The sequence below is a fragment of the Neoarius graeffei genome, chromosome 9 (assembly GCF_027579695.1).
Source record: "Neoarius graeffei isolate fNeoGra1 chromosome 9, fNeoGra1.pri, whole genome shotgun sequence".
Lineage (NCBI taxonomy): Eukaryota > Metazoa > Chordata > Actinopteri > Siluriformes > Ariidae > Neoarius > Neoarius graeffei.
This window is the reverse complement of record NC_083577.1, coordinates 72339102-72365740: the sequence shown is the minus strand read 5'-3', so window position 1 is coordinate 72365740 and position 26639 is coordinate 72339102. Positions and strand designations below refer to the sequence as shown.

At 45.7% G+C, this 26639-nt stretch overlaps 1 protein-coding gene across 1 annotated transcript in view; it reads right to left on the bottom strand.

Moving 5' to 3' along the window:
- lrp2a (low density lipoprotein receptor-related protein 2a) overlaps positions 1-26639 on the bottom strand; it is a 211697-nt gene that overhangs the window by 61786 nt on the left and 123272 nt on the right. The window contains exons 51-57 of the mRNA XM_060930575.1: positions 25186-25481; positions 23402-24068; positions 20582-20752; positions 17467-17690; positions 16934-17111; positions 15015-15211; positions 3360-3605 (exon numbers count right to left, since the gene is read on the bottom strand). Of these exons, the coding sequence (XP_060786558.1) occupies positions 3360-3605; positions 15015-15211; positions 16934-17111; positions 17467-17690; positions 20582-20752; positions 23402-24068; positions 25186-25481 (1979 nt within the window). The remainder of the gene's footprint in view (positions 1-3359; positions 3606-15014; positions 15212-16933; positions 17112-17466; positions 17691-20581; positions 20753-23401; positions 24069-25185; positions 25482-26639) is intronic.

Here is a 26639-nt window from a genome sequence, read left to right as displayed (position 1 = left end):
TCAATTTCCTCGCATGAGTCGCAAAGTGTCGCTCCTTCGTCGCTGAAATTTTGAACATGTTCAAAAAATTCGTGAGACAAAATTCCTCTCAAAATAGCCGCAAATGCGTCGCTGGTGTCGCAAAGCTGTCGCAAACCCTTCTCAAGTCAGTTTCTGTGAGGCTTCCCCTATTTCCCTGCCTGCTGAGGGAAAGCCGGTCTGCGACAGCCTGCAACTAGTTGGAGACACAACAACTGCGGTAAAATATGCGAATATCAATTCAGTGTGATTCCAAGCGAAAATTGTCGCTAATTCGCATATTTTATGGCAATTGTTGTGTCTCCAACTAGTCGCAGGCTGTCGCAGCCCAGTGAGATACTGGCTTAACATATTGCACATTCATTTCTATAGGCTTTCATTCATTTATTCATAATGTAAAGTACTGTGTAAAAGCCTTAGGCACGTGTAAAGAAATGCTGTAGACCAAAAATGGCTTAAAAAATTATGAAATGAAATGTTTCAACATTAAAAATAACTATAAACAGAAGTAAGTCATAATAAATGAAACAAAGTCAATATTTGGTGTCAGACGACCCTTTGCTTTAAAAAAAAAAAATAGTCATCTCAGGTACAATGAGTGCAGTTTTATGCGGAAATGAGCTGTAGGTTTTACTGAGCATCTTACAGAACCAGCCACAGTTCTTCTGGACACTTTGACTGCAAGGACGCGTTATCCTAATGGGCTTCATGGGCAGCTGCCCAGGGCCTCGGCCACTAGGGGGCCTCGAAGGTAGCGAGATCGGAAAATATGAAACGATATTTTCAGAAGTTTTGATCATGTTGATAACATTTTTGATGCATTTCGCCACTCGTAAGGAAGACCACCTTGTCCCGTCGCATAAATCACTCGTCATTGTCATTATGATCACTGTCCACCATGTCTTCACATGCTACGCCAGCTTGAGTTCAATGATTTAATTAATGACTTCGCTTTCCAGAAAAGTAGGAAAGTGCCCTTGTAAGTTGACCCATGGCTGTCAAACTGAATGCGCAAAGCTGTGTGCCACTGCTGTTTGGGACATTACGTGCGTGAAAGGATGAAATGTTTCACATAGCCTAACATTTTGAGATTTATTTCTGAGAAGCACGATATTTTTCTTTCTTTGTTATCGCTCTTTGTTTTCACAAGTTAAAAGTCGCCTGGATTCCAAAATGAAAACGAACGGTTATGTACCAAATGAATGTTCTTGTTCTGAATACTAAAGAAACTGTTGTAGGCCTAGGTTATGTTCATTGACTCATTCAAAGGCTTCTTGAGGCTAAACTTTAGTTAACCAGACTTGTTAACCGTGATGTCTGATGGATTTTTTCACCATGCAGTTGCCTATTTCACCATTGCTTTTTCTCGATTAAATAGGTGTTGATGGATATAAAGTTTTATCGTTCAATAGTATTTCTTTTTTTAAAGATATTTTTTTGGGCTTTTTGCACCTTTATTGGATAGGACAGTGTAGAGACAGGAAATGAGCGGGAGAGAGAGAGACGGGAAGGGATCAGGAAATGACCTCGGGCCGGAATCGAACCCGTGTCGCCCGCATTCATGGTATGGCGCCTTAACCACCTGAGCCACGACGCCAGTATAGTATTTCTAATTGTGCCACTGTCATTATTTAAGTTTCTGTGTCTAGTTAGACAGGCACGTCTGAGGGGGTGAATTTGCTGAGCGCAGTTGACAACAGGCAGGGGTGGGGCGTCGGGGGAGTGTCTGCCCAGGGCCTCGGCAAGGGTTAACACGGCCCTGTTTGACTGTCACACTCGCTTCTTCATTTTGCACCAAAACCCAGCAGCCTTCATTATGTTTTCTTTTTTAATCTGAAAAGTGGGTTCTTATGGAATATGCTGCTCAGATACAAACATTTTTTTCCTATAACATTTAATTTTGTGTTGGAAAACAAATGTTTGGAACTCTAAAAGGTTTTTGTACTGTCTCGATAATGTAGAAGTCATAAAATGGAAATTATGATGAAGTTTGTATAAAAAAATAGGGGGCCTGGGACGTTTGCACAGTACTGTACAGTGTGTTTCAAAAAATTTGATATCATTTCACAATCTAATAACTTTGCCAATTCTCGTTCAACTGACCTCAAATTTTAACAGCGTGTGTAGAAACAAGTCAAAATTTTATGTTTAAATGGTTTTTGTTTTTATCCTTTTAGGTATAGAAATGGGCGGCACAGTGGTGTAGTGGTTAGCGCTGTCGCCTCACAGCAAGAAAGTCCTGGGTTCGAGCCCCGTGGCCGGCGAGGGCCTTTCTGTGCGGAGTTTGCATGTTGTCCGCGTGGGTTTCCTCCGGGTGCTCCGGTTTCCCCCACAGTCCAAAGACATGCAGGTTAGGTTAACTGGTGACTCTAAATTGACCGTGAATGTGAGTGTGAATGGTTGTCTGTGTCTATGTGTCAGCCCTGTGATGACCTGGCGACTTGTCCAGGGTGTACCCCGCCTTTCGCCCGTAGTCAGCTGGGATAGGCTCCAGCTTGCCTGCGACCCTGTAGAACAGGATAAAGCGGCTAGAGATGATGAGATGAGATGACAATCGAACAAGACTGTGCAACGTGCATTTATGAGAGAATTCTCAAAATGCACCAACTGCAATGCAGATTTGGACACGGCACAAAACGTTCAAAGAGGAAGGCTGTCTCTGTGTGTCTGTGTGTCAGGTGGCGCCGTATTGAAAATTTGTGAAATCGTTCATGGAATCCACGTACCTTTGAATTTCTCATTCAAATTTTGAGGAATAAATCTTATATTGCTTAACATTAAGCCTGTTCAATTTCATTTGCCTAGACTGTATAGTTTCTGGGATATTTACATCTCAAATAATATCACATTTTTGGAAACACCTTGTATATTGAAGTTTTTCAACATGTCTCACTGTGTTCAGTCAGCATTTGACGTGAGTTTCAAGTTCATTTGAATTCTTCTGACAGAATCGCCAATCTGCTTGGAAATATATCAGATGGTAATGCCAAATTTATATATTGTTTACACCCCTGTCATTCATATGATGTCATTCAAGCTATTATTATTTGTAACTCACACCCAATATTTGCACAAGCAATTTATCCGGTTCCACACACTCATTATTTTGAATCTTACGAAAACAAAGGCATATTGTTCATTGACTGATTAAAAAAAAAAAAACGCAACCTGATTCTGAAAATAGTTGCTTGGGTTCAAAATGGATGCATTTTATCTTTGTTTAAGAAATCACACCATCTGAAATGAGCAAAATTAAAGTAAAAGTATAACGTTATCTATCATACATGATCAAAACACTACCTGAACAAATACAACGCAAGCCGAACAGATATTACACTCACTGCACTCATCGATGGGCTCATCTGAGTTATCTCCACAGTCATCATCTACATCACATTTCCAGCTCTGAGGGATGCAGCGGCCATTCCTGCACTTGAACTGGCCGGGACGGCACGTTCTACTGGAGCAGTGTGAGGGCTCCTCGTCTGAGCCGTCTCCACAGTCATTCTCCCCATCGCACTGCCACGCCTCCGGGATGCAGCGCTTATTACTGCACTGCCACTGGTGCGACTCACACTGGTGCGTTGCTGAAAGACAGGAACAAATCATCTCACCGTGATACTGGACACTGTGTAAGTTTTCAATGAATTTCAATCCAGCAATTTGCATCTGTAGTGTACAAATAATGACCATGGACAATAATTTTGCATCATTTTCTGAGAAAGCACTGGAAAACCTGTGCAACCAAAGTCAGTCATTGGGATGGCCAATAATGTTGATATGAATCACTTATTTTGTTAAAATGCTTTAATGAATTTGTCAGTGAAAGATAATGGTAAGTTAAAGGAGATACGCAGAACCATGGCCTCACTTTCGTTTATAAATGCCTTGAGACCTCAAGAATGGCACAGGAATAGTTTTAAGCGTTAACAATAAATCTAATATAGTAATTTTTACGATTAAAGTGATTCATATAGGTAGCGGTCTGAGTGAATGACTTTGACTTCCGTAACGTCACAGCAGGAAGTCTATCGGTCTCATCGCCATTTCCGCTATACTAAAACACACAGCTGACTGCAACTCCGATCCTCCGTTTTGAGCTAATTTATCGCCATGCCACGTAGATGTGTTGCTGGTGGGTGCAGCAACATGACAAAAGGTGGATTTACGTTGCGTTCATGGCCCAAGAATGTTCAAACTGCAAAGATTTGGACGCGTTTTGCGAGAAGTTCACGGGCACATTGGGTGCCTACGAAGTGGTCTCTCCTCTGCTCTGCACATTTTACTGAAGACTCATACGAGACCTCTGATCTGTTGAGGAGCGTTGGCTATAAGCCCGTACTGAAAGAGGGTGCAGTACCAACAATTAAAGAAAAAGAAAACAAGAAAAGGAAAGTATTTATTTATTTTTTAAAAGGAAAGTAAGTTCAGTTGCACCAGTTCTCCCAGAGTGTGAGCCGAGGGTTGTTGGTAAAACTCGGGATGGAATGGGACGTGATATATTATCGCTCAGGCAATGACCTCCATGTGGTTATTGTTAAAACCGGTGACATCCCGTTCCGTCCCGGGTTTTAGTAATCGCCTGAGCCGAGCAGTAATGGCGGAGTACTCAGTATGGAGAAAATGGAGAATGAGTGGCACAGCCGTCTGATTTCTGTGCTGGATATTGCTGCCATCTCGCCCTTACGTGGAAGAAGCGAATGAACGGAGAACTGAACAAACAACTGAAAGTCAGATTGTTTCAAAACAATCAGCCACAAGATCGGCCTTCAAGAAGCGAGAACACAGACGGATAAGCTCCGACTCTCATTTGGATAAAAAAACAACAAAAACAACACATTGTTTACCTGCATTTAGATTAATACATGTAACTTGTATTGTGTGTTTAAGTTACTGGTATAAGATTATTTAATTTGCTTCAGAATGTGATTGTCTCAGTTCATCTGATTATTTAATTAGCCTTTTATGTTTTATCAGTGAAAATGCATGCATGTACATGTATGTTGCATAAGTTATAACACCTATCCTGTTTTAATGAGAGTCAACCCACAATCAATGAAGTCAAATCAGTCTTAGTTGAGTAAGTCGGTAACGGTATTTCTTACTGTAACCAGCAGGCAAAGTCAGTCTTCCCCGTCATTTCCGGTGTGGCAGCTGTGGGAGTTACCTCGTTAATATTGGAGTATAAAGGCAGGTATCAGTGTGCTGTATAACGACTGCTACACTTCCAGGTTTTGCTGCTTGCTGTTCAGGTTCGAGATAACGCTGCTGGTGTCACCTTCGTGTTTTTAAAGGTCCCATGGCATGAAATTTTCACTTTCTGAGGTTTTTTAACGTTAAAATGAGTTCTTCTGACCTTCTTAAGTCACCCCAGTGGCTAGAAATTTCATAATGTGTAAACCAAACTATGCCCAACATTTGAGAATGGCGCGTCAAAACGGCGCGTTGATAAACTCTTCCCTTGCCTACGTCAGCAAGGGAGATGATCCCCACACCCCCCCTCTGGATTCCCACCCACTGTATGGATTGCCCGCCCAACTCAAAAGTTGCTGTTTGTCCTACCAAGCCTACTGCGCATGCGCGAAGCCTACTGCGCATGCGCAGAACACATGACTACATTTTGTAGTGAGGAGCCCATAGAAGACACAACATGGAAGTTGCACTGTACATGGATGTGACAACACAGAAAGGAGTCTGTTTTTACTGCCGACGGGAGAGCCCCTGAAGACGCAGTGGCTTAATTTTATTTACTTCAATAATACGCCGTCGAGTCTACCTAAGACGGTCTATGTTTGTCAGAAGCATTTTCCTGATGAATGTTTCCACAACTTGGGACAGTAGGGCAGGTTTTGCACATCAACTGTCACTGAAGCCTGGGTCTGTGCCAAGCATCCCTGCCGCATCAGCAACAAACACCGAACAAGTAAGTGTATAACTGGTCATTTTGCCATGTTTTAAAATCGGTGCGTTAGCCTAGCAATGGCTACATTAGCTGTGCAGCTAACCGCTTCCTGCAGTTAGCCAGGTACATGGGCTCGAGTTGTACCATTTTTTTTAGACAGGGTGGACGGACCAGGGCATTCGCCCGCCTGGCCGTGCCCGACGAGGAGCGCTCTCAGCCGGCTTGGGAGGCAGACGGCAGCCCCTCCCTCTCCCCCCATGGCACGCCCCCACCGTCTACCCTTCCCCGCCTCCTGCTTCTCATTAGCAAAACGACGCACTGGGAAAAGCGCTGAAATGGGGCTTTCTCCCAGGAGGCTATATCTACGTACCGAGGGTTCATTTCGAGAAAGGCTGCGGATATAACATCCGGAAGCCTCCACGAGCCCGTTTAAAGCATCAACAAACCACCATGCCATGGGCCCTTTAACATTGGCCGGCGGATATTAACAAGACCGTTTCAACCCATGCTAAGCCTGCCACTGCTGCTTTGTTTTGTTTTAACATTATTGGAAGTTCTATTTCGTTTCTCCTGACCGCCAGAGGCGGTGCTTTCAGCACATGGATATCCATCACACGAACGTGCAGGTCGAGTAATAGTAACAACAAAGTCACGTGTGACCTGGGTGACGTCACCCCGTGACCCCGGCATAAAGGACCGGTAAACCCAGGAAGTGACCTCTTACATCTTCTCGCGTTTGCAGGTTGCGAGTTGGAATTTGGACAAAGCGCTGTGGTAGTTTCGTTACCCGTAGGGTTGGGGCTGTGCTTATGCATCCTCCAAGAAACTGCGCTAAGTCCACCAACTCTTTTCTCTTGTCGTATTGATTTATTACTCCGTTAAGCTGAGCGCTCTCGCTCGGTGGAGTTAGCTGATTAGCCCTCCGGGGCGGTGTCCTCACCGCTGGAGGCCGGCTTGTCTTCATTGAGGTAAGCGGTTTTCATTCATTTAAATTAAAGCGGTGTTTCTCGCCGCTGTTTATCAGTTCTGTGGCGCACGGCGCCTATCCTTGTTAATATTATTAACCGCCTTATTTTGTGTAGCCTTGTCTCCGGCCTGCTCACAGGCCGGCGGTCTTGTGTGTTGTATTGTTTGTTACTCCGTTAAGCTGAGCGCTCTCGCTCGGTGGAGTTAGCTGATTAGTCCTCCGGGGCGGCGTCCTCACCGCTGGAGGCCGGCTTGTCTTCATTCAGGTAAGCGGTTTTCATTCATTTAATTTAAAGCGGTGTTTCTCGCCGCTGTTTATCAGTTCTGTGGCGCACTGCGCCTATCTTTGTTAATATTATTAACCGCCTTATTTTGTGTAGCCTTGTCTCCGGCCTGCTCACAGGCCGGCGGTCTTGTGTGTTGTATTGTTTGTTACTCCGTTAAGCTGAGCGCTCTCGCTCGGTGGAGTTAGCTGATTAGTCCTCCGGGGCGGCGTCCTCACCGCTGGAGGCCGGCTTGTCTTCATTCAGGTAAGCGGTTTTCATTTATTTAATTTAAAGCGGTGTTCCTCGCCGCTGTTTATCAGTTCTGTGGCGCACTGCGCCTATCTTTGTTAATATTATTAACCGCCTTATTTTGTGTAGCCTTGTCTCCGGCCTGCTCACAGGCCGGCGGTCTTGTGTGTTGTATTCGTATTGTTACTCCGTTAAGCTGAGCGTTCTCGCTCGGTGGAGTTAGCTGACTAGCCCTCCGTGGCGGTGTCCTCGCCGCTGGAGGCTGGCTTGTTGTCGCCCAGGTAAGCGGTTTTCATTCATCTAAATTAAAACGGTGTTTCTCGCCGCTGCTTATCAGTGCTGTGGCGCACGGCGCCTATCCTTGTTAATATTCCCGACCACGGGTGTGTTCGCCCGGTCGTTTTTCATTACCGCCTGATTGTTTATTTTGGGCTGCTTACTTGGGGTGTTCTCGCCCTATTTTTTAAGTTCCCTTCTGCCTGCCATGCGTCATGGACCTATTCTCTCGCTGCGCCAACTGCCGGTCCCCCTCGAACCGGAGGACGGCCACCGCGAGTGCCCCTCATGCCTGGGTATTGATCACCTGCGGCAGGGGCTGACGGACATGGCCTGCGCAGACTGCATGTGCCTGAGCGTGGCTGCGCGGACCGCCAGGCTGGCTCGGCTGGATTCTCCGTCTGACATCCCCCGGGCCTCGGGGGGACAGGACACGGTGTCGGCTGCAGCAGCGGGGCCCAGCAAGCGCCGTGGGCTCCCCCACACGTCTTCGCTTCTAAGGCGAAAAAGAAGCGCTCGGGCGATTTGGCTCAGAAGGTGGAGGTGATGTCCACCGAGCTGGAGGAGATGAAGGCCCTGCTGGCGAATCTTCAGCCTCCGCCACAGGGGGCAGTGTTCCCGCAGCCACCCCTTCTGCCTGGCAGCCCGACTGTTCACCATCACCACCGCTTCTGTCACCGGCCGTTGATGCACGCGGCCTGGATGAACTGTCGATCCGGGCTTCGGAGAGCTTTGACTGCGGTGGGTCCGATGGTCACGGCTCCACCTCTCCGGCCGGTTCCCAGGCCACCAGCCATGGCACCGTGGCAGCGTCGGAAGGCGGATGCTCATCCATCCAGCCAACGCTGAGGGCTGCATTGGCCCGTCTGGGGTTGGACACGCCCCGGTGGCCCAGCATCAGAGCGCTTTCTTCAGAGGTCCCGCATAGCCTTCCTCGTTGTCTGTTCCGCCCTCGGCCTCATACATCGAGGAGTTACAGAGGTGTTGGGCGGACCCTAGATGCCTTCCCACCTCCCTAGTGACTGCAGGGCCCTGGCGGCAATGCAGGACACCCCTACCTACGGCCTCCTGCAGATGCCCAATATTGAGAAGCGGCTTTCATTCATTTAAATTAAAGCGGTGTTTCTCACCGCTGTTTATCAGTTCTGTGGCGCACAGTGCCTATCCTTGTTAATATTATCAACCGCTTGTTTTGTGTAGCCTTGTCTCCGGCCTGCTCACGGGCCGGCTGTCTTGTGTGTTGTATTCGTATTGTTTGTTACTCCGTTAAGCTGAGCGCTCTCGCTCGGTGGAGTTAGCTGACTAGCCCTCCGAGGCGTGTCCTCGCTGCTGGAGGCCGGCTTGTTGTCACTCAGGTAAGCGGTTTTCATTCATTGAAATTAAAGCGGTGTTTCTCGCCGCTGTTTATCAGTTCTGTAGCGCACGGCGCCATCCTTGTTAATATTCCCGACCACGGGTGTGTTCGCCCGGTCGTTTATTTTTTATTTCCGCCTGATAGTTTATTTTGGGCTACTTACTTGGGGCGTTCTCGCCCTATTTAAGTTCCCTTCTGCCAGCCAGGTGTCATGGACCCCCAGACGCTGGAGGGGACGAGCGCGGCATCACGGGAGCTGTGTGACGCGGCTCCAGGCCTTTGCCTACTTGTCGCGGGAACTGGGCCGGCTGATGTCGTATCTCACCCTCGGCCGCCAGCAGATATGGCGGGCACAGTCCCCTCTGGCCGAGCCCGACCGGCGTGTGCTGCACTCTCTCCCTGTTGTCCCTGGGGAGCTGTTTGGCGAAGCCACTCAGCAAGCCCTGGATCGGAGTGCCCAGGTCATCTAGGCGTAACAGCAGTTCGCTGGCCCCCGCCAGGCCCACCACCATGGCAATGCTGCCCAGTCCTTCAGGGGGCCCGCACCGACTCTGTCTCGGCCACGCACCCGCCAGGAGACCAGACGGGTTGATGACTTTCGCCGCCCCACCACCTCCCGGACCCGCGGTGCCGCCCCCTACACCCAGTCCGCTCCTCGTCGCCCCCATGGTGACCGACGGGGGCGCTCTGGACGGCGCTGACATCAGCGCGCCGGCGGTCGGCCGCTTTTCCAGCGAACAGCTCCAAAGCTGGAGAGCGTTGACCCCTGGGTGCTGGTGACCCTCACTGAGGGTTACCGCATCCAGTTCTGCCGCCGTCCACCACGTTTCATGGGGTCAAACACACCACCGTGAGCCATCCGGGGAAGTCCCTCGTCCCCCGGCAGGAAATCGCCACCCTCCTGGAGAAAGGAGCAGTCTCTCCCGTCGACAGGCAGAGACAGCAAGGTGGGTTCTACTCCAGGTATTTTCTGGTTCCGAAGGACGGCGGTATCCGCCCGATCCTCGACCTGAGGTCCCTCAATTCCCACTTGAGGACCATGAGATTCCGCATGCTGCGTACAGTGGATGTCTTACACCACATCCAGGCGGGCGACTGGTTTGTCACCTTCGACCTGAAAGACGCCTACTTCCATGCTCCCATTGTGCCACACCACAGGCAGTTCCTGCGGTTTGCCTTCGAGGGCCAGGCTTTCGAGTTCAATGTTCTGCCCTTTGGGATATCGCTGGCACCCCGTGTGTTCACCGGGTGTGCGGCAGCGGCAGCGGCACCACTTCAGGCAAGGGGTTTGCATGTCCTGCCTTACCTGGACGACTGGCTCGTCTGTTCACGGTCAGCAGCTCAGGCCCGCACCAACATCGCGACTGTGCTCTCGCATGTCGTAGAGCTGGGGCTCAGGGTGAATTACAAGAAGAGCTCGCTGGTGCCCAGCCAGGAGACTACTTTCTTGGGCATGCACCTGGATTCGAGGTCGTTGATGGTAACTCCCTCCCAGACCAGGATCCACAACATCCGCCTACTGCTTGGCCGCTTCGGACGGGGTAGGTCACTCGCCCTGAAGACCTTTCAGCGCCTGCTGGGCATGCTTACGGCAGCCTCCTCTCTGGTCCCGCTGGGACTCCTGGACTTACGCCGCTTCAGAGGTGGTTCAACGGTCTCCACCTCCACCCGGTGCTGCACGGGCACAGGCTCGTGAAGACGACGGATACTTTTTTTTCAGGCTCCTCCGTCCATGGAGGAGGGCTTACCTTTCGCGGGGTGTTCCGCCGGCGGCTATCCCCTCCCGGAGGGAGGTCATCACCACGGATGCTCCCCTGGGAAGCTGGGGTGCAGTCTGGCAATGCCGGACCGTCAGAGGCTACTGGAGTCCAGGGCAGCGACAGCAGCACATCAACGTGCTGGAGCTACGGGCTGTGTTCCTCGGCCTACAGCACTTCCTCCCAGGCCTGACCGGCAGACACGTTCTGGTGCGGACGGACAACGCTACGGTAGTGTACTACATCAACCACCAGGGAGGCACAAAGTCCCTCCAGTGCTTGGAAGTGGCTGGCCAACTTCTGCGGTGGGCCCATCAACATCTCTTGAGCCTGCGTGCCATGTACTTGCCAGGCACTGCCAACAGGGCAGCGGATCTGCTGTCCCGCCAGGACCCCGATCCCGGGGAATGGAGACTCAACCCAGCGGTGGTTCTCGCCATCTGGGAACGTTTTGGCAGGGCAGAGGTGGACCCACTGCCCTCTGTGGTTCAGCCTCCACGGCCCCAGTCCCCTGGGCCAGGATGCGCTGGCGCATGCTTGGCCGAGGCAACTGCTGTATGCCTCCCCCCCTCTGCTGCTGATCGTGCCAACCCTACACAGGGTTGCGATGGACCACCACGGGCTGCTGCTTGTCGCCCCCCCGGTGGCCGGGCCGAGTGTGGTTCCCAAGTTGCTGCAACTTCTGAACGGCGACCCCTGGTGCCTGCCAGTGAGGACTGACCTGCTATCACAGCTGGGAGGGCAGATCTGGCACCCGGATCCAGCCCGTCTGCAGCTCTGGGTATGGCCGCTGAAGGGCCGGACCCCCTGCGAGGTCCTTGTGAGCCGGCAGTGGTCAACACCATTGCAAGCTCTCAGGCACCCCCCACCAATGCCCTCTATGCCAACAGATGGAGGCTTTTCTCCAACTGGTGCTTAACTCGGGGGGAGGAGCCTACATGCTGCCCCCTGCCAACTATTCGACTGTTCCGCCAGTCTCTGCTTTGATAAGGGTCTTACCCCTGCCACCATCAAGGTCTATGCAGCTGCCATCTCTGCTCAGCATGCCAGAGTTGGGGGAAGGACCGTGGGGTCCCACGCCTTGGTGGCACGTTTCTTGAAGGGTGCTCTCCGGTTGAGACCCCCCCGACGGAGCCGGGTACCCACATGGGACCTTCACTTGGTGCTGCAGGCTCTCTGCGACGCACCGTTTTGAGCCCCTGCTCACGGCAGACATTTCATGGCTCTCCCTGAAGACTGCCTTTCTTCTGGCCATTACATCAACGAGGCGCGTCGGGGAACTACACGCGTTGTCAGTCAGTGGGGAGTGCCTGCAGTGGCACTCCGGCGACAGTGGGGTCACCCTGTGGCCTAAACCCCTCTTTCCTCCCGAAGACCCTCTCTGCTACCTTCGTCAACCAGCCCCTTAGCCTTGCGGCGTTCGAGGCGGGCCATGGTGAGAGGTCGGAACTTTTGTGCTCAGTTCGCGCCCTCAGGGTGTACGTGTCCCGTACAGAGGGCTTCCGTAGGAGCGACGCCCTGTTTCTGTGCCACACAGGGCCGAGGAAGGGTCTGGCGCTCTCTAAGCAGAGGCTATCCAAGTGGATAGTCGAGGCCATATTACATGCCTACAGGCACAGTGGCTCCCCGATTCCTCCGGCTGTCAGGGCGCACTCTGCACGGGGCGTGGTGGCCTCATGGGCATCACTGAAGGGCGTGCCCCTTTCAGACATACGCAGCACAGCCTCCTGGGCTTCCAGCTGCACCTTCACCAGGTTTTACCGTCTTAATGTCGTCCCACATAATCCTGTGGCGACGGCTGTCATTCCAGGCCCGTCGCAGCAGCACTGAGTACGGGTAGGCACTCCTCATGACCTGGTTGGTATTAGTCATCCATGTGCTGAAAGCACCGCCTCTGGCGGTCAGGAGAAACGAAATAGAACGAGGGTTATGTGTATAACCGCGGTTCTATGAGTTTCGGATGACCGCCAGAGCTTGGCAGTCACTCGGAGTGTACACGAGAAGATTTGCCAAGAGGTCACTTCCTGGGTTTACCGGTCCTTTATGCCGGGGTCACGGGGTGACGTCACCCAGGTCACACGTGACTTTGTTGTTACTATTACTCAACCTGCACGTTCGTGTGATGGATATCCATGTGCTGAAAGCACCGCCTCTGGCGGTCATCCGAAACTCATAGAACCGCGGTTATACACATAACCCTCGTTTTATTTTGTTTGTAACGTTTTATTGAGTAACAGCGCTAGGTTTTATTTTTAAGTGATTTTTAAGTGATCTCCCGTCTTTATAGAGGTGTCTACCAGTTGTGTTTTCATAGGTGGCTTTACTTTTATGTTTATTGCTTTGCTATTTGGTGTGTTTTATTTTGAGTTGGTTGCATGTTGAACTATTTTGCTGTGCATTTATTTATTTATTTCGCCGCCTCATAATGTGACACCTCTGTATTTACTTTTATTTTCTGGGTTTGGTATAGCTTTTAAATCACTGTTAACCTAGATGCTGCTTTCCCTCCTTTTAGTTTTGTCTTTTTAATCTTAATATTATTTACTTGTTTCAGAGGTGAAATTAAACTCAATTTTGTTGTGAACTAAGTGAACAACGTCTCTGTTCTTTTTATGAACTTACCTGTGTGAGAACCCCCGGCTTTATTTTATGAGTCGGGTTCAATTATAAGTCAAGTCAAGTCAAGTTTATTTGTATCGCGCTTTTAACAATAAACATTGTCACAAAGCAGCTTTACACAATTTGAACGACTTAAAACGCGCTAATTTTATCCCTAATCTAGCCCCAATGAGCAAGCCTGTGGCGACGGTGGCAAGGAAAAACTCCCTCAGACGACATGAGATAGAAACCTCGAGAGGAACCAGACTCAAAAGGGAACCCATCCTCATTTGGGCAACAATTATAAGGTTTTTTTTTTTTTTTAATTATTCAAGTGACTATTCTCTGGGTGAAATTCCCAGGGTGGCGTAGTTGGATTTTAGTCCTGTAAAAGCCAAAATTTAGCCAAGGCCCTAATTCGGTTACACTTACTTTCACCATAAATTTTTATTTATATGACTTTGGTCAATAGCTGTCAAAGGCCTCGGCCTTAAAACCGGTTCCTGCTGTGACGTCACGCACTCAGGGCTGGCTGGCTCAGCAGGGCAGCTTGAATGCCAACTTTGCAGTCGATTTTAACTCTCAGAAATATATATTTTTTAAAATTCCCATTTATGCAGCATACAAGAGTCAAGAATGGAGATACTATCCACACAGAAATGTATTTAAAAATAAAGGTTCTGCGTATCTCCTTTAAGCTCTGTGTAATTTGTCCATTAAGAGATGGAGCTAATTTTCCAATGGAAAGAAAATGTTTGGGCTGGTTAGAGCATGGCTACATTAAACTTTGGAAAAAGTACTGTATATGTAACTGGAATTACTAGTACTTCTCTTGGGTGTTGCACAATACAGCAGGTAACAATGCTGCTTCACAGCTACAGCGTTCCTTAAGCTGTATAACACCATGCTCAGATTTGATTTCTTTGCCTATCTTATTGATATTGACCATTGATATACAGTACTGCGCAAAAGTCCTAGGCACGTGTAAAGAAATACTGTAGACCAAAAATGGCTTAAAAATAATGAAATTAAATGTTTCAACATTAAAAAATACTATAAGCAGTAATCAATAAGCCATAATAAATGAAACAAAGTCAATATTTGGTGTGAGACGACCCTTTGCTTAAAAAAAAAAATTGTACCTGAGACTACAATGAGTACAGTTTTATAAGGAAATGAGCTGTAGGTTTTACTGAGCATCTTGCAGAACCAGCCACAGTTCTTCTGGACACTTTGTCACACTTGCTTCTTAATTTTGCACCAAAACCCAGTGGCCTTCATTATGTTTTCTTTTTTAATCTGAAAAGTGGGCTCTTATGGACTATGCTGCTCAGATACAAACATTTTTTCCTGTAACGTTTAATTTTGTGCTGCAAAACAAACGTTTGGAACTCTGAAATGTTTTTGTACTGACTCGATAATGTAGAAGTCATCAAATAGAACTTTACAACAAAGTTTGTATGAAACCCCCCCCAAAACAATAGGGTGCCTAAGACTTTTGCATAGTCCTCCTCAGAAGTATAAACAAATGGTCCATTACAACTCCAACATGGTTTAAGTTATCCAGAAAGACAAAACTCATAGAAAGACTAACTATGATCGTATGATTTAATTAAGTTTTTCCATACCACATAGCACAACGTCTTCATCAGATCCATCAGGACAGTCGTGGTTTGAGTTACACAGGAAATGTGAGCTGGTGCAGTTTCCGTCATTACACTGGAACTGGCCCAATCTACAGTGACGCAGGGGGCATGTGGACGGCTCGTCGGAACCATCCCTGCAATCACGCTGCCCATCACACTTCCACCAGATAGGGATGCAGCTACCCAGGGACAGACAAAGAACATAATAAGCACTCAGTTATAAGAAGACAGATGTACAGTGGTGCTTGAAAGTTTGTGAACCCTTTAGAGTTTTCTATATTTCTGCATAAATATGACCTAAAACATCAGATTTTCACGCACGTCCTAAAAGAGAACCCAGTTAAACAAATGAGAGAAAAATATTATACTTGGTCATTTATTTACTGAGGAAAATGATCCAATATTACATATCTGTGAGTGGCAAAAGTATGTGAACCTCTAGGATTAGCAGTTAATTTGAAGGTGAAATTAGAGTCAGGTGTTTTCAATCAATGGGATAACAATCAGGTGTGAGTGGGCACCCTGTTTTATTTAAAGAACAGGGATCTATCAAAGTCTGATCTTCACAACACATGTTTGTGGAAGTGTATCATGGCACAAACAAAGGAGATTTCTGAGGACCTCAGAAAAAGCGTTGCTGATGCTCATCAGGCTGGAAAAGGTTACAAAACCATCTCGAAAGAGTTTGGACTCCACCAATCTACAGTCAGACAGATTGTGTACAAATGGAGGAAATTCAAGACCATTGTTACCCTCCCCAGGAGTGGTCGACCAACAAAGAGCAAGGCATGTAATAGTTGGCAAGGTTACAAAGGACCCCAGGGTAACTTCTAAGCAACTGAAGGCCTCTCTCACATTGGCTAATGTTAATGTTCATGAGTCCACCATCAGGAGAACACTGAACAACAATGGTGTGCATTGCAAGGTTGCAAGGAGAAAGCCACTGCTCTCCAAAAAGAATATTGCTGCTCGTCTGCAGTTTGCTAAAGATCACATAGACAAGCCAGAAAGCTATTGGAAAAATGCTTTGTGGATGGATGAGACAAAAATAGAACTTTTTGGTTTAAATGAGAAGCGTTATATTTGGAGAAAGGAAAACACTGCATTCCAGCATAAGAACCTTATCTCATCAGTGAAACATGGTGGTGGTAGTCTCATGGTTTGGGCCTGTTTTGCTGCATCTGGGCCAGGACGGCTTGCCATCATTGATGGAACAATGAATTCTGAATTATACCAGTGAATTCTAAAGGAAAATGTCAGGACATCTGTCCATGAACTGAATCTCAAGAAAAGGTGGGTCATGCAGCAAGACAACGACCCTAAGCACACAAGTCGTTCTACCAAAAAATGGTTAAAGAAGAATAAAGTTAATGTTTTGGAATGGCCAAGTCAAAGTCCTGACCTTAATCCAATCGAAATGTTGTGGAAGGACCTGAAGTGAGCAGTTCATGTGAGGAAACCCACCAACATCCCAGAGTTGAAGCTGCTCTGTACGGAGGAATGGGCTAAAATTGCTCCAAGCCGGTGTGCAGGACTGATCAACAGTTACCGGAAACGTTTAGTTGCAGTTATTGCTGCACAAGGGGGTCACACCAGATACTGAAAGCAAAGGTTCACATACTTTTGCCACTCACAGATATGTAATATTGGATCATTTTCCTCAATAAATAAATGACCAAGTATAATATTTTTCTCTCATTTGTTTAACTGGGTTCTCTTTATCTACTTTTATCTACGTGTGTGAAAATCTGATGTTGTTTTAGGTCATATTTATGCAGAAATATCGAAACCTCTAAAGGGTTCACAAACTTTCAAGCACCACTGTAGGTGTCATAATGAAACAACATAGAATTGCACAAATCACACCCAGCCACACAGAGGCAGAGGTCTGAGGTGCTCACCGCTCATTGTCGGCACATCTATACTGCGTGCTGGAGCAGCTGGGCAGGCAGCGGGCCACGCCCCCTATCTGCACAGTCAGGAAGTGGTCAGGGCACTGACAGGTGTATCCCCGCCCTCCAGCTTTTAAGAGACATAGATGAGAACAGCCACCGTTGTTCATTCCACAAGGATTGGTTACTGAGGACCGGGAGAGAAACTGTTATACCACATGCACTTACCACAAAGAAACAGAGGTTGACCTCCCTCCTACTGAGATAAGACAGGGGTATCTAAAGACCTCGATCTGTCTTGGGAAAATACGTGATTGATAAAAGGGATTGTCTTTCCTGACCAAAGAGGAGGAGGAGGGAAAACACTTGCAGCATTGTCTTTGTCTTTGTAAATATTGGCACACACTTGAAAATGGCTTCAGTAGACATTTAAAGGAAGAGATAGTGATCAGAGATAATTGGCATAATGGCTGCAAGAGGATGAAAGCCAGCAGTAGAGCTTGTGATTACACCCTGCTTGAGTTCCTCTCTCCCAGGCTCACCTATGGGCTGACGATATGGGTGAAGCACGTGGATATCAAAGGGTCTGTGAGTGGTGTTGACAAGAGCTTGGCGTCCAGTGCCATTGTACTTATTGCCTTTCTCCACTGTGCGAGTGTTCCAGTCTGTCCAGTACACAGTGTCCTCGAACACAGTGATGGCAAATGGGTGAGGAAGCACACCATCATACACAGCATGGCGGTGACGGCCCTCTAGGTCAGAGTACCTGCAGAACAGATTACATTTTGAAAGTTCTGGATATATTTTTAGAGCTTTATTTATTTAAAGCTAGACTGCCTTTCAGATTTTTCAAGTTTAGGTCATAAAAAGAATTTTCCCTGACGCCCAACTATTTTTGTTTAATGGACCGAAAGCTACTGAATTCGAATCACAGACTTCCAATGTTATTAGTTTTTTTTAAAGAGAACAATTGATGAATTTAGGGCCACATAGCCCTAAATTCTGCGCTATTTTTTCCTGCTTCACCATGACCCAATTCAAGATACTACATCATCTATCACATGGTCAGCTTTCCCCGTTCACGCAAGGCATTGTGGGATACAAATTTGAAACAGGAGAGGAAAATGGAGGACGCAAATGAAATGGGAAAGACCAACTACAGTAAGGGAAAGCGAGAAGAAAAGATGTTATGTTGCGAAGGAAATGAAACGCAAGACCAAACTCATACCCTGTCCACACTAGGGATTTTGTACCGATACGAAATTACTTTCGTACCGCAATACCTGTCCACACTAGCAACTATACCGGTACCGTAGCGGTATAACTGTATCGGTCCGAAACCCACAAATGTATGGGTTTCGTACCGGTACAGTATCGGTACTGTAGCGCTTCGCGTAGTGTGGACAGATGAAGCGGCTCTGTATCGATACAAATATACTAAGTAACTTTAAAAACGCACAATGGAATTCAACACGATATCACTTTAGATCCATGCATATATTTGAAATTTATGATATTGTATGTAATGCACACACATCTTGAAACATCGATAAAGGACATTTATTGTCAAACTCAAGAATTAATTCACAATAAAAAAATTCAAAGTGACAGTTGGTCCATGTTCGGACCGTCATGCTGGAGATTCTGGGTCTGTGTCGTCCAGGGGTCTCAGCAGCAGTGACTGAGGGTGTCAGGAATCTGTCACGGAGGTGAGCTAGCCTGATGTGCTGATCCTGAACTGGCGTCGTGACTCGAGGCTGACCAGGGCGTGGACGATCCCTGGTGCTCCCTGTCTGTCTGTAACGCTGACTCAAACGGGAAATGGTCGAATGATGAACACCGAAGTGCCGGGCGACCTCTGTCTGTGTACTTCCGGCACGCAACATCCCGATGGCCTGTTCACGTTGATTTTGGCTTAGGCGTGGCATCTTCAATAATGACAATTTTCCCATCATTTCCCCCGGGTATTTATAGGCAAGATTGTGTGTGTACAGTGTATGCAAAATTTGTTTGAAAATTAAAGCCTGTCCATGTCATTGACTACCCGAGTCATATTGTACGTTACTGAGTACAACTCCCTTAAATTCTGATTTGAGCACAGATTTGGAACTTATTCGGGCAGAACGAAGTTATTTTTCCATTGTGATATATTTCTTTTCTTCTTGAGATAAACTCAGCACGAATTCAGCAAGTTTTATCAATGTGCGTTTTTAAAGTTACTTAGTGTATAATGTGCATGCGCAAAGTCACACACCTCAATCGATGTCTTCGCTGAATAAAATAGTGAAGAACAGAGATTCGTTTGTTTCTTTCTCAACTGCCTCGCGCGTTTTATACGATTCGACTGAATAAATGACCACCAGAAATACAGACTGTACATTGACAACAAAAAGCACACACACGTTGTTTCATCCGCCATATATTCTCGGAAGGAAGTTACTCGGTAACCACGGAAACATTTCGCGCACGCACATTTCAACTACCGTGAAAGAAAACCGCAAACATTTCTCGCTAGTGTGGACAGATGCACTAAACTGTACCGGTATACTTTATATCGATACAGTTATACCACTTTCGTACCGGTATAAGTGTGAACACAGCATAATAAATATCGGCGGTCAGCGAGCACCTCGGTGTGATCAGCTGTTCGTTTAGTGACAGAATGATGGAACTGTCAGTGCACGGTCAAGATAAACCTGTAGATGGCAGTAATGCAACACTGGATGCCAGCTGCTGTAAAACCCAAAAGAAGAAGGAAAAGAAGAAGAAGCAGGTGAACCTGCGCATGCGCACACGGACATCCTCTGTCTGCTTGACTGCCTGAATTGAGTGATTGCATGCACATTATTTGCTAGGGAAGAGATTGCAGAAATAAACAATGACCAAATTTCAGAGGGAACTAAATTTCATCGATTTTATGAAATCGAAAGGCCGTCTAGCTTTAATAGCCTTGTATTTATAATTTGACCGTTGAACACTTCAGAGGAAAACTATGGTTAGGCAGCTGGGCCATAGAAGGTTCACGCTGCACGCTGCATGCTGCACGCTACACACTACACGCGTGTAAAGAAAAGTGGACAAACGTAGCATGACTTGCTCTGGGCCATAGAACGGCGTTCACGTTGCACGCTGCACGCTGCACACTTCACGCGTGAAGCGAGAAATGAACATGCACACTTTTTTCTAGGCGTGAAGATGGAAATTCCAGTCAATGCATGCGGTCACCGCCGCGCCAGCCAATCAGAACGGGTCTAGGGAGATAACTCTATGCTTTCAGGGGAAAACTTCAGAAAAAATATAATTGAATGGTATAATTGAAAAATAGTTCTTCATCGGGATTGTCAAGCAGATTATAGAATGTTCGGTGAAATTCACCACGGGTTTCTCTCAGAAGGAAGTGTTCTCGGCTCCAAATTCTGTTCCTTTTTCTCTTCCTCTGTCTCAGTAAAAGCAGAATGAGGCAATCGTCGTCATCCGAAGAGTCCATATTGTTGGTTACTCGGTCAAAGTAGAACAGACGCAACACGTGAACATCCAAGCATGAAGTTTAATGGCCCAGGGTCCGGTTCTTCACGTGAACGTGTAGCGTGTAGCGTGCAGCATGCAGCGTGCAGCGTGAACCTTCTATGGCCCAGCTGCCTTAAACATTTTACTTACTCAATGTAGTTGAGGTGAGCATCAGCCCAATAAAGCATATCATTGGTGTAGTCAATGGTAAGGCCATTGGGCCACTCAATCTTCGTGGTAATGATGGCAGACTTGTTGTTGCCATCCATTCCAACACGACCTATGAAAGCTTTAGTTCCCCAGTCAGTCCAGTACACATATCTGCAAATAAATGACAGAATTCATTTGAGAACTTACTGTAATGTGCTATTTTACAAGATGAGAGGATCTGAAAATATACATACGACAAGACTTTTTAAGACCAAATTTGCATGACAGGCCAAAGTTTCTCATTTCTTGGTAACATATACAATTGTGACATGTCAAATGTAATTAAAATTACATCATAGTATGTAATGATATGTAGAGTCATGTCATTCCTAAAATCTGTTTTCAAACTAAACCCAAATACTCATGTTCATATCCAAGAGTGACTTTCGACTCGTTTGGGGGAAAGTGTAAAGAGCTAGTTTGTTCACTCAGAAGGATTATGCAGTCAATCACTATTTCGAATACCATATCTTATTTGTACAAAATTGTTTTTTACAACACACTTGCAAATATTACATAAATATACATTTATTAATTCCTTTACAGTTATCGAAGGTTGGGGCGGCACGGTGGTGTAGTGGTTAGCATTGTCGCCTCACAGCAAGAAGGTTCCAGGTTCGAACCCAGCGGCTGGTGAGGGCCTTTCTGTGTGGAGTTTGCATGTTCTGTCTGTCTGTGTGGGTTTCCTCCGGGTGCTCCGGTTTCCACCACAGTCCAAAAGACATGCAGTTAGGTTAACGTGGGGCGGCCTTGGGCTGAAGTGCCCTTGAGCAAGGTACCGAACCCCTGACTGCTCCCTGGGCGCTCTAGTGTGGCTGCCCACTGCTCTGGGTGTGTGTGCGTGTGTTCACTGCTTCTGATGGGTTAAATGCAGATGATGAATTTCACTGTGCTTGAAGTGTGCATGTGACAAATAAAGGTTCCTTCTTCTTATAGAGCGGCGGCTACAATTATCGACAGTCCATAATTATCGACACCTTTTCAGATTTACCAATAAAAAACTATTTTACAAAGGTTAGTTTCAGTTACAACAGTTATTATTGGTTAATTAATCAACAGGAAGACCTCCCCACCCTTTGATCTTATTGTCTGATGACACAGCTCGTTACCTGAGATGGAAATTTTTTTACCACGATCAGCAATTTAAGGAAAACCCGGACGTTATCATCGCAGGTAAGCATGGTGGCAAGATCATGGACATGGTTTTTACTGATCAAATTCACTGATATTTCATGATGTCCTTGTCGAACCTTACTTTGTTTCTTACTCTTTCATTTGACAGTCGGCATTTTGTATCTAAACGCGCGTTTGAGAAGTCACGTGAGGTGTCGATAATAGTGATCACTTTCACCGGTGCCACCATTATCGACACCCTGTGGAATTAAGTGACATTTACAACTGTTATGGATCGAGCTTTGTGTAACGTTGTTGAAGTAGATGAAGTACTTTAAAAAATAAAAGTGCTGTGATTTATAATAATTTTTTTCTGATTCATAACAGAACGGAATGTTTATAGAGTGTTTGGAATCTGATTGCAATAAATACAATTAGACCAGAATTAAATTCCGAGCATATAAAAAATTACATGCTTGAAATATCCAGATTTTTCTATTCCATTCAGAAAAATTTTTTTTTTGCAGTTTGTTGTAAATATCTACCACATATTACAATATCAGTAGACATTTTATATTTCGGTTCAGGGAATGACATGTGGTTACAATGTCAATTGCCTGTAGACATTTATTGTTAAACTACAAAACTAAAAATTAATACAAACAACAACGAATGATTAACAAAATGTGATCTACGAAAATACTTAGAAAGTGGAACAAACAGATTTTCTGACACAGGTTAAACATTATCAGTTCATTTGTTTAAAAACATTAGAATTACTTCCTCATTTCTGTAAACACCGACATCGATATATTTATATAAAAGATATTTTGTACTAAATATAAGTCTATGTAAAACAAATTTTAAATAAAAACTATGTTTTGTTAACTTAATACCACATACCGATTATTTTCTTTTAAAAATAATCATCTGGATGTTGATAACTGTGGAACGGTGTCGATAACTGTGAACAAAGGTGCTGATAATTGTGGAGCGGTGTCACATGATCTGATACGCTAAGTAATCGGGAATCAACTCATTTTTTTCCAATGGAAGTTTGAGTAATTATTCATGCACAGTTTATGTATTGAAAGTCTTTTCTACTTTTGCAACGGCCAAAAGATCGTTAAGGTGTTGATAATTGTAGCTGCCGCTCTATTTAGTGTTTCTTTATATAGAAATAATTCATTTTTGTTGTAGTCACTGTAGTCACATTCAATTATTTCTTCAATCAATTTATCTACAAAGCTACCTCTTTCTGCAGACCATGAAATTCCTTTCCATGCCACTATGAAACTCAAAATGGGAATAATGTGAAGGATCGCTTTTACATATGGTACAGCCTGAACCAGAGATCCCTTAAAATGATCACCATTTCCGAAAAGGCACACAAGTTTGATAACATATTTTGAACTTGGCCAATTAAACCATACTCAGGGTGGTACAAGCTCAGGTCCAGGGAAAAGCTAGCAAGTGTGAAAACTCCCTAAGAACACAGAAATTTGCTGTTAACACAACTGAATACTGTACATTAAGGCCTTTCGTTTGTAAAATGTAATAACTTATGACTGTGTAAGGACCTGCTGATACTCTGCAAAGACGACTGCAATATTCTAAATAGAGAAAGACTAAATACCAGTCACTCACCCAAATTTTGGATGCACCACGATGGCTCTTGGATTCTCAAAGCAGTAGGTGTTGTTAGCATCCACACAATGCTCAGCTAATTTCCTGACAAAACGTCCATCTAGCTCAGACACCTTCAGACAGTCTAGAAAGCTGTCCATCCAATAAAGCTTCCGTCCCACCCAGTCCACAGCCAGGCCTTCTCCGTGCAGAATGCCATTCAACACCACCTCTCTGCCTGTGCCGTTAAAGAACATCCTCTCCACCACACGACGGCTCACGTCGATCCAATAGAGGCGCTTGTCAACGCGGTCGAAGTCCAGAGCCACGACGCTGCTGAGGCCCTGCAGGATGAGTGAATAGGCTTCTCCATCTGCGGATAGGTTGCGCAGGTAGTAGCGGTTGCTGAAAATCAGGTAAGGGCTGATGTTGCTGTTCTGCCGGCAACGGCGCCCATCTGGCTCCCGCAGGAAACCTGGTGCACACTTACACACATATGATCCCAGTGTGTTCTCGCAGATCTGACTGCAGACACTGGGAGTCTCTGAACACTCATCTACATCGTCACAGCTCTTCTTATCGGACATAAGGCGGTATCCAGGCCGGCATGTACACACAAAGCTGGTGGGGGTATCAGTGCACTCGTGGTCACAGTGGTGTACAGATGGGTCTGTACATTCATTAATGCCTGGAACACAATATCAAGTGATTACTAATGTAGCAGCAGGCCAACTGACGTTATAAAGTATCCCAAATACCACTTAATGACACACTGTAAAAAATGTCCGTAGAATTAACAGTGAATTTATGTAAAATCATGACAAAAAAAAAACTGTAAATACAAAAACAATGAAGCAGTGTGTAATTTACATCAATATACTGTAATTTACTGTTAATTTAACAGTAAGAATATGTTGAATTGATCATATTTTTTTGTAGAATTTACAAATTGCTGTAGTTTAAACACAGACAAACTGTAATACTTAAACAGAATGTGATAGTTAAAATTACATCATTGCCCTGTTAAAAAAATAAAAAAAATGTCAGTAGAGGCTCTCCGGCACATTTTGTAAAACTCTAAATCAAATAAAATATCTGTCTAGTAGATCATTGCTTGTAACCATCATTTTGGAGCCACAAAAAACAATAATCGAGAACACTCGCAATTCATTCCTAGATGCTTTTTTATCGGCGGCACGGTGGTGTAGTGGTTAGCGCTGTCGCCTCACAGCAAGAAGGTCTGGGTTCGAGCCCCGTGGCTGGCGAGGGCCTTTCTGTGTGGAGTTTGCATGTTCTCCCCGTGTCCGCGTGGGTTTCCTCCGGGTGCTCCGGTTTCCCCCACAGTCCAAAGACATGCAGGTTAGGTTAACTGGTGACTCTAAATTGACCGTAGGTGTGAATGTGAGTGTGAATGGTTGTCTGTGTCTATGTGTCAGCCCTGTGATGACCTGGCGACTTGTCCAGGGTGTACCCCGCCTTTCACCCGTAGTCAGCTGGGATAGGCTCCAGCTTGCCTGCGACCCTGTAGAACAGGATAAAGCAGCTAGAGATAATGAGATGAGATGAGATATTCTGGCAACCACAGCTGCCAGTATTTTTCCGTAAAAACAACGGATTTTTTTTACAGTGTAGACATTCATTACCAAAAGGAAAATCATGATCTACAGTATGCAACTGCAAATAAGAGCAATATTGTATCTTTATTATTTTATTGTCCAACTGAGGCTCAATATTGTGAGTATTCAATGCAGAAAAACAAAATTTTCCTTGTGTTAACTGTATCGTTTCTTATCACATCTACTCACCACAGCCTTTCTCATCACTGTTATCATTGCAGTCATCGCTGTGGTCACACACTTGGCTGGACAGCACACAGTTTCCATTGTCACACCTAAATTTCCCAGGAGGGCAGGTAGGGGCTGGAGTGTGGCACAGGTGTGGCAGCTCATCGGATTCATCACCACAGTCATTATCACCATCGCACTGGAAGTCCTGTGAGATACAGCGACCATTCTGACAGGTGAACTGGTGCTGTTGACATGGTTGGTATACACAGCCCTGCTCATCACTGCTGTCTCCACAGTCATTACGCCGGTCACACCTACCACACAGAAAAGATGTGAAACAGATGATTCTAAGTGCGTCTAAATCAGTTATCCTTTATTATTGAACCTTCCCTTGTTCACTTGTGTGTACGGTGACATTTAACAGTTATTCCCAGGGCTTTGAACCGGTTCAAGGAACGAAAACGAAAACCGGGAACTTTTTCTATTTCACATGGAACAGAAACGAAACCAGAAACTTTATTATTTTTTATGTTCCAGAACAGAAACGCTTATTAAAAATAATGGTAACCGGTTAATACCGGTTTTTATTTCGTTCCTCAAAGTTTCCGTAGCCTACAAATAAAAAAGTCATTCTTCTCCTGCGCAAGTTTCTATGACCTACTGGGGTTCACTTCCTGTGTGACGTTCGCTGACTGAATGGAGAGAGCGGGAGGGTGGACTACTACCACGTCTCCACATCTTAAATAAGAGGTAAATATTGCAGTCTATCGTTATTCAAAAACGTCAATTTCAAACACATCAATATATTTGTCCACGTTAATGAGAGGCTCGCGAACATTAAATGACGTTAACCTCTGTTAGCCTATCAATGCATAGGGCCTGACTAGCCTTTGGTAACACACTAAACGAATTATCTTTCATTTTTGGCACTTTTTCTGTTTGTGTAGATGGGAAGACATACTGAGAATCCAAATCGCCAACATTTGAAATAATAATTGTTTTGAATTATTTCTTGTCTTATTTAATGAAGGTTGTAATAGAATTAGCCTACATTTGGCTTAAGCTGGATGAGACAGAGACATAATTTTATAGCCATTTGTTAAACGGCTGACAGGGAACGTAATTAACCGTTCCGGGAACGAAATTTTTTTGTTCTAACCGGTTCGGGAACGTCTATTTAATGGTGGAACCCAAAACCGGAAACGTTAAAATTCCGTTTCTGTTCGGAACGAACCAATAGGAAAAAAATTCTGGTTCAAAGCCCTGGTTATTCCACAAAATTGAGTCGTACATGAGCTGATAGTCGACGAGACACGTAGCGCCAAGTTGGCTATAAGCAGGGATGAGAATGAAAAATATTTTAAAAGTCTGAAAAAACCGGGGCGGGGCCCATGGGGCTAATGATTTTTGGCTTTTTTTTTTTTTTACCCTAAAACCATTAATTTTATCAGCAAAAATTTGCAATTTGGAAA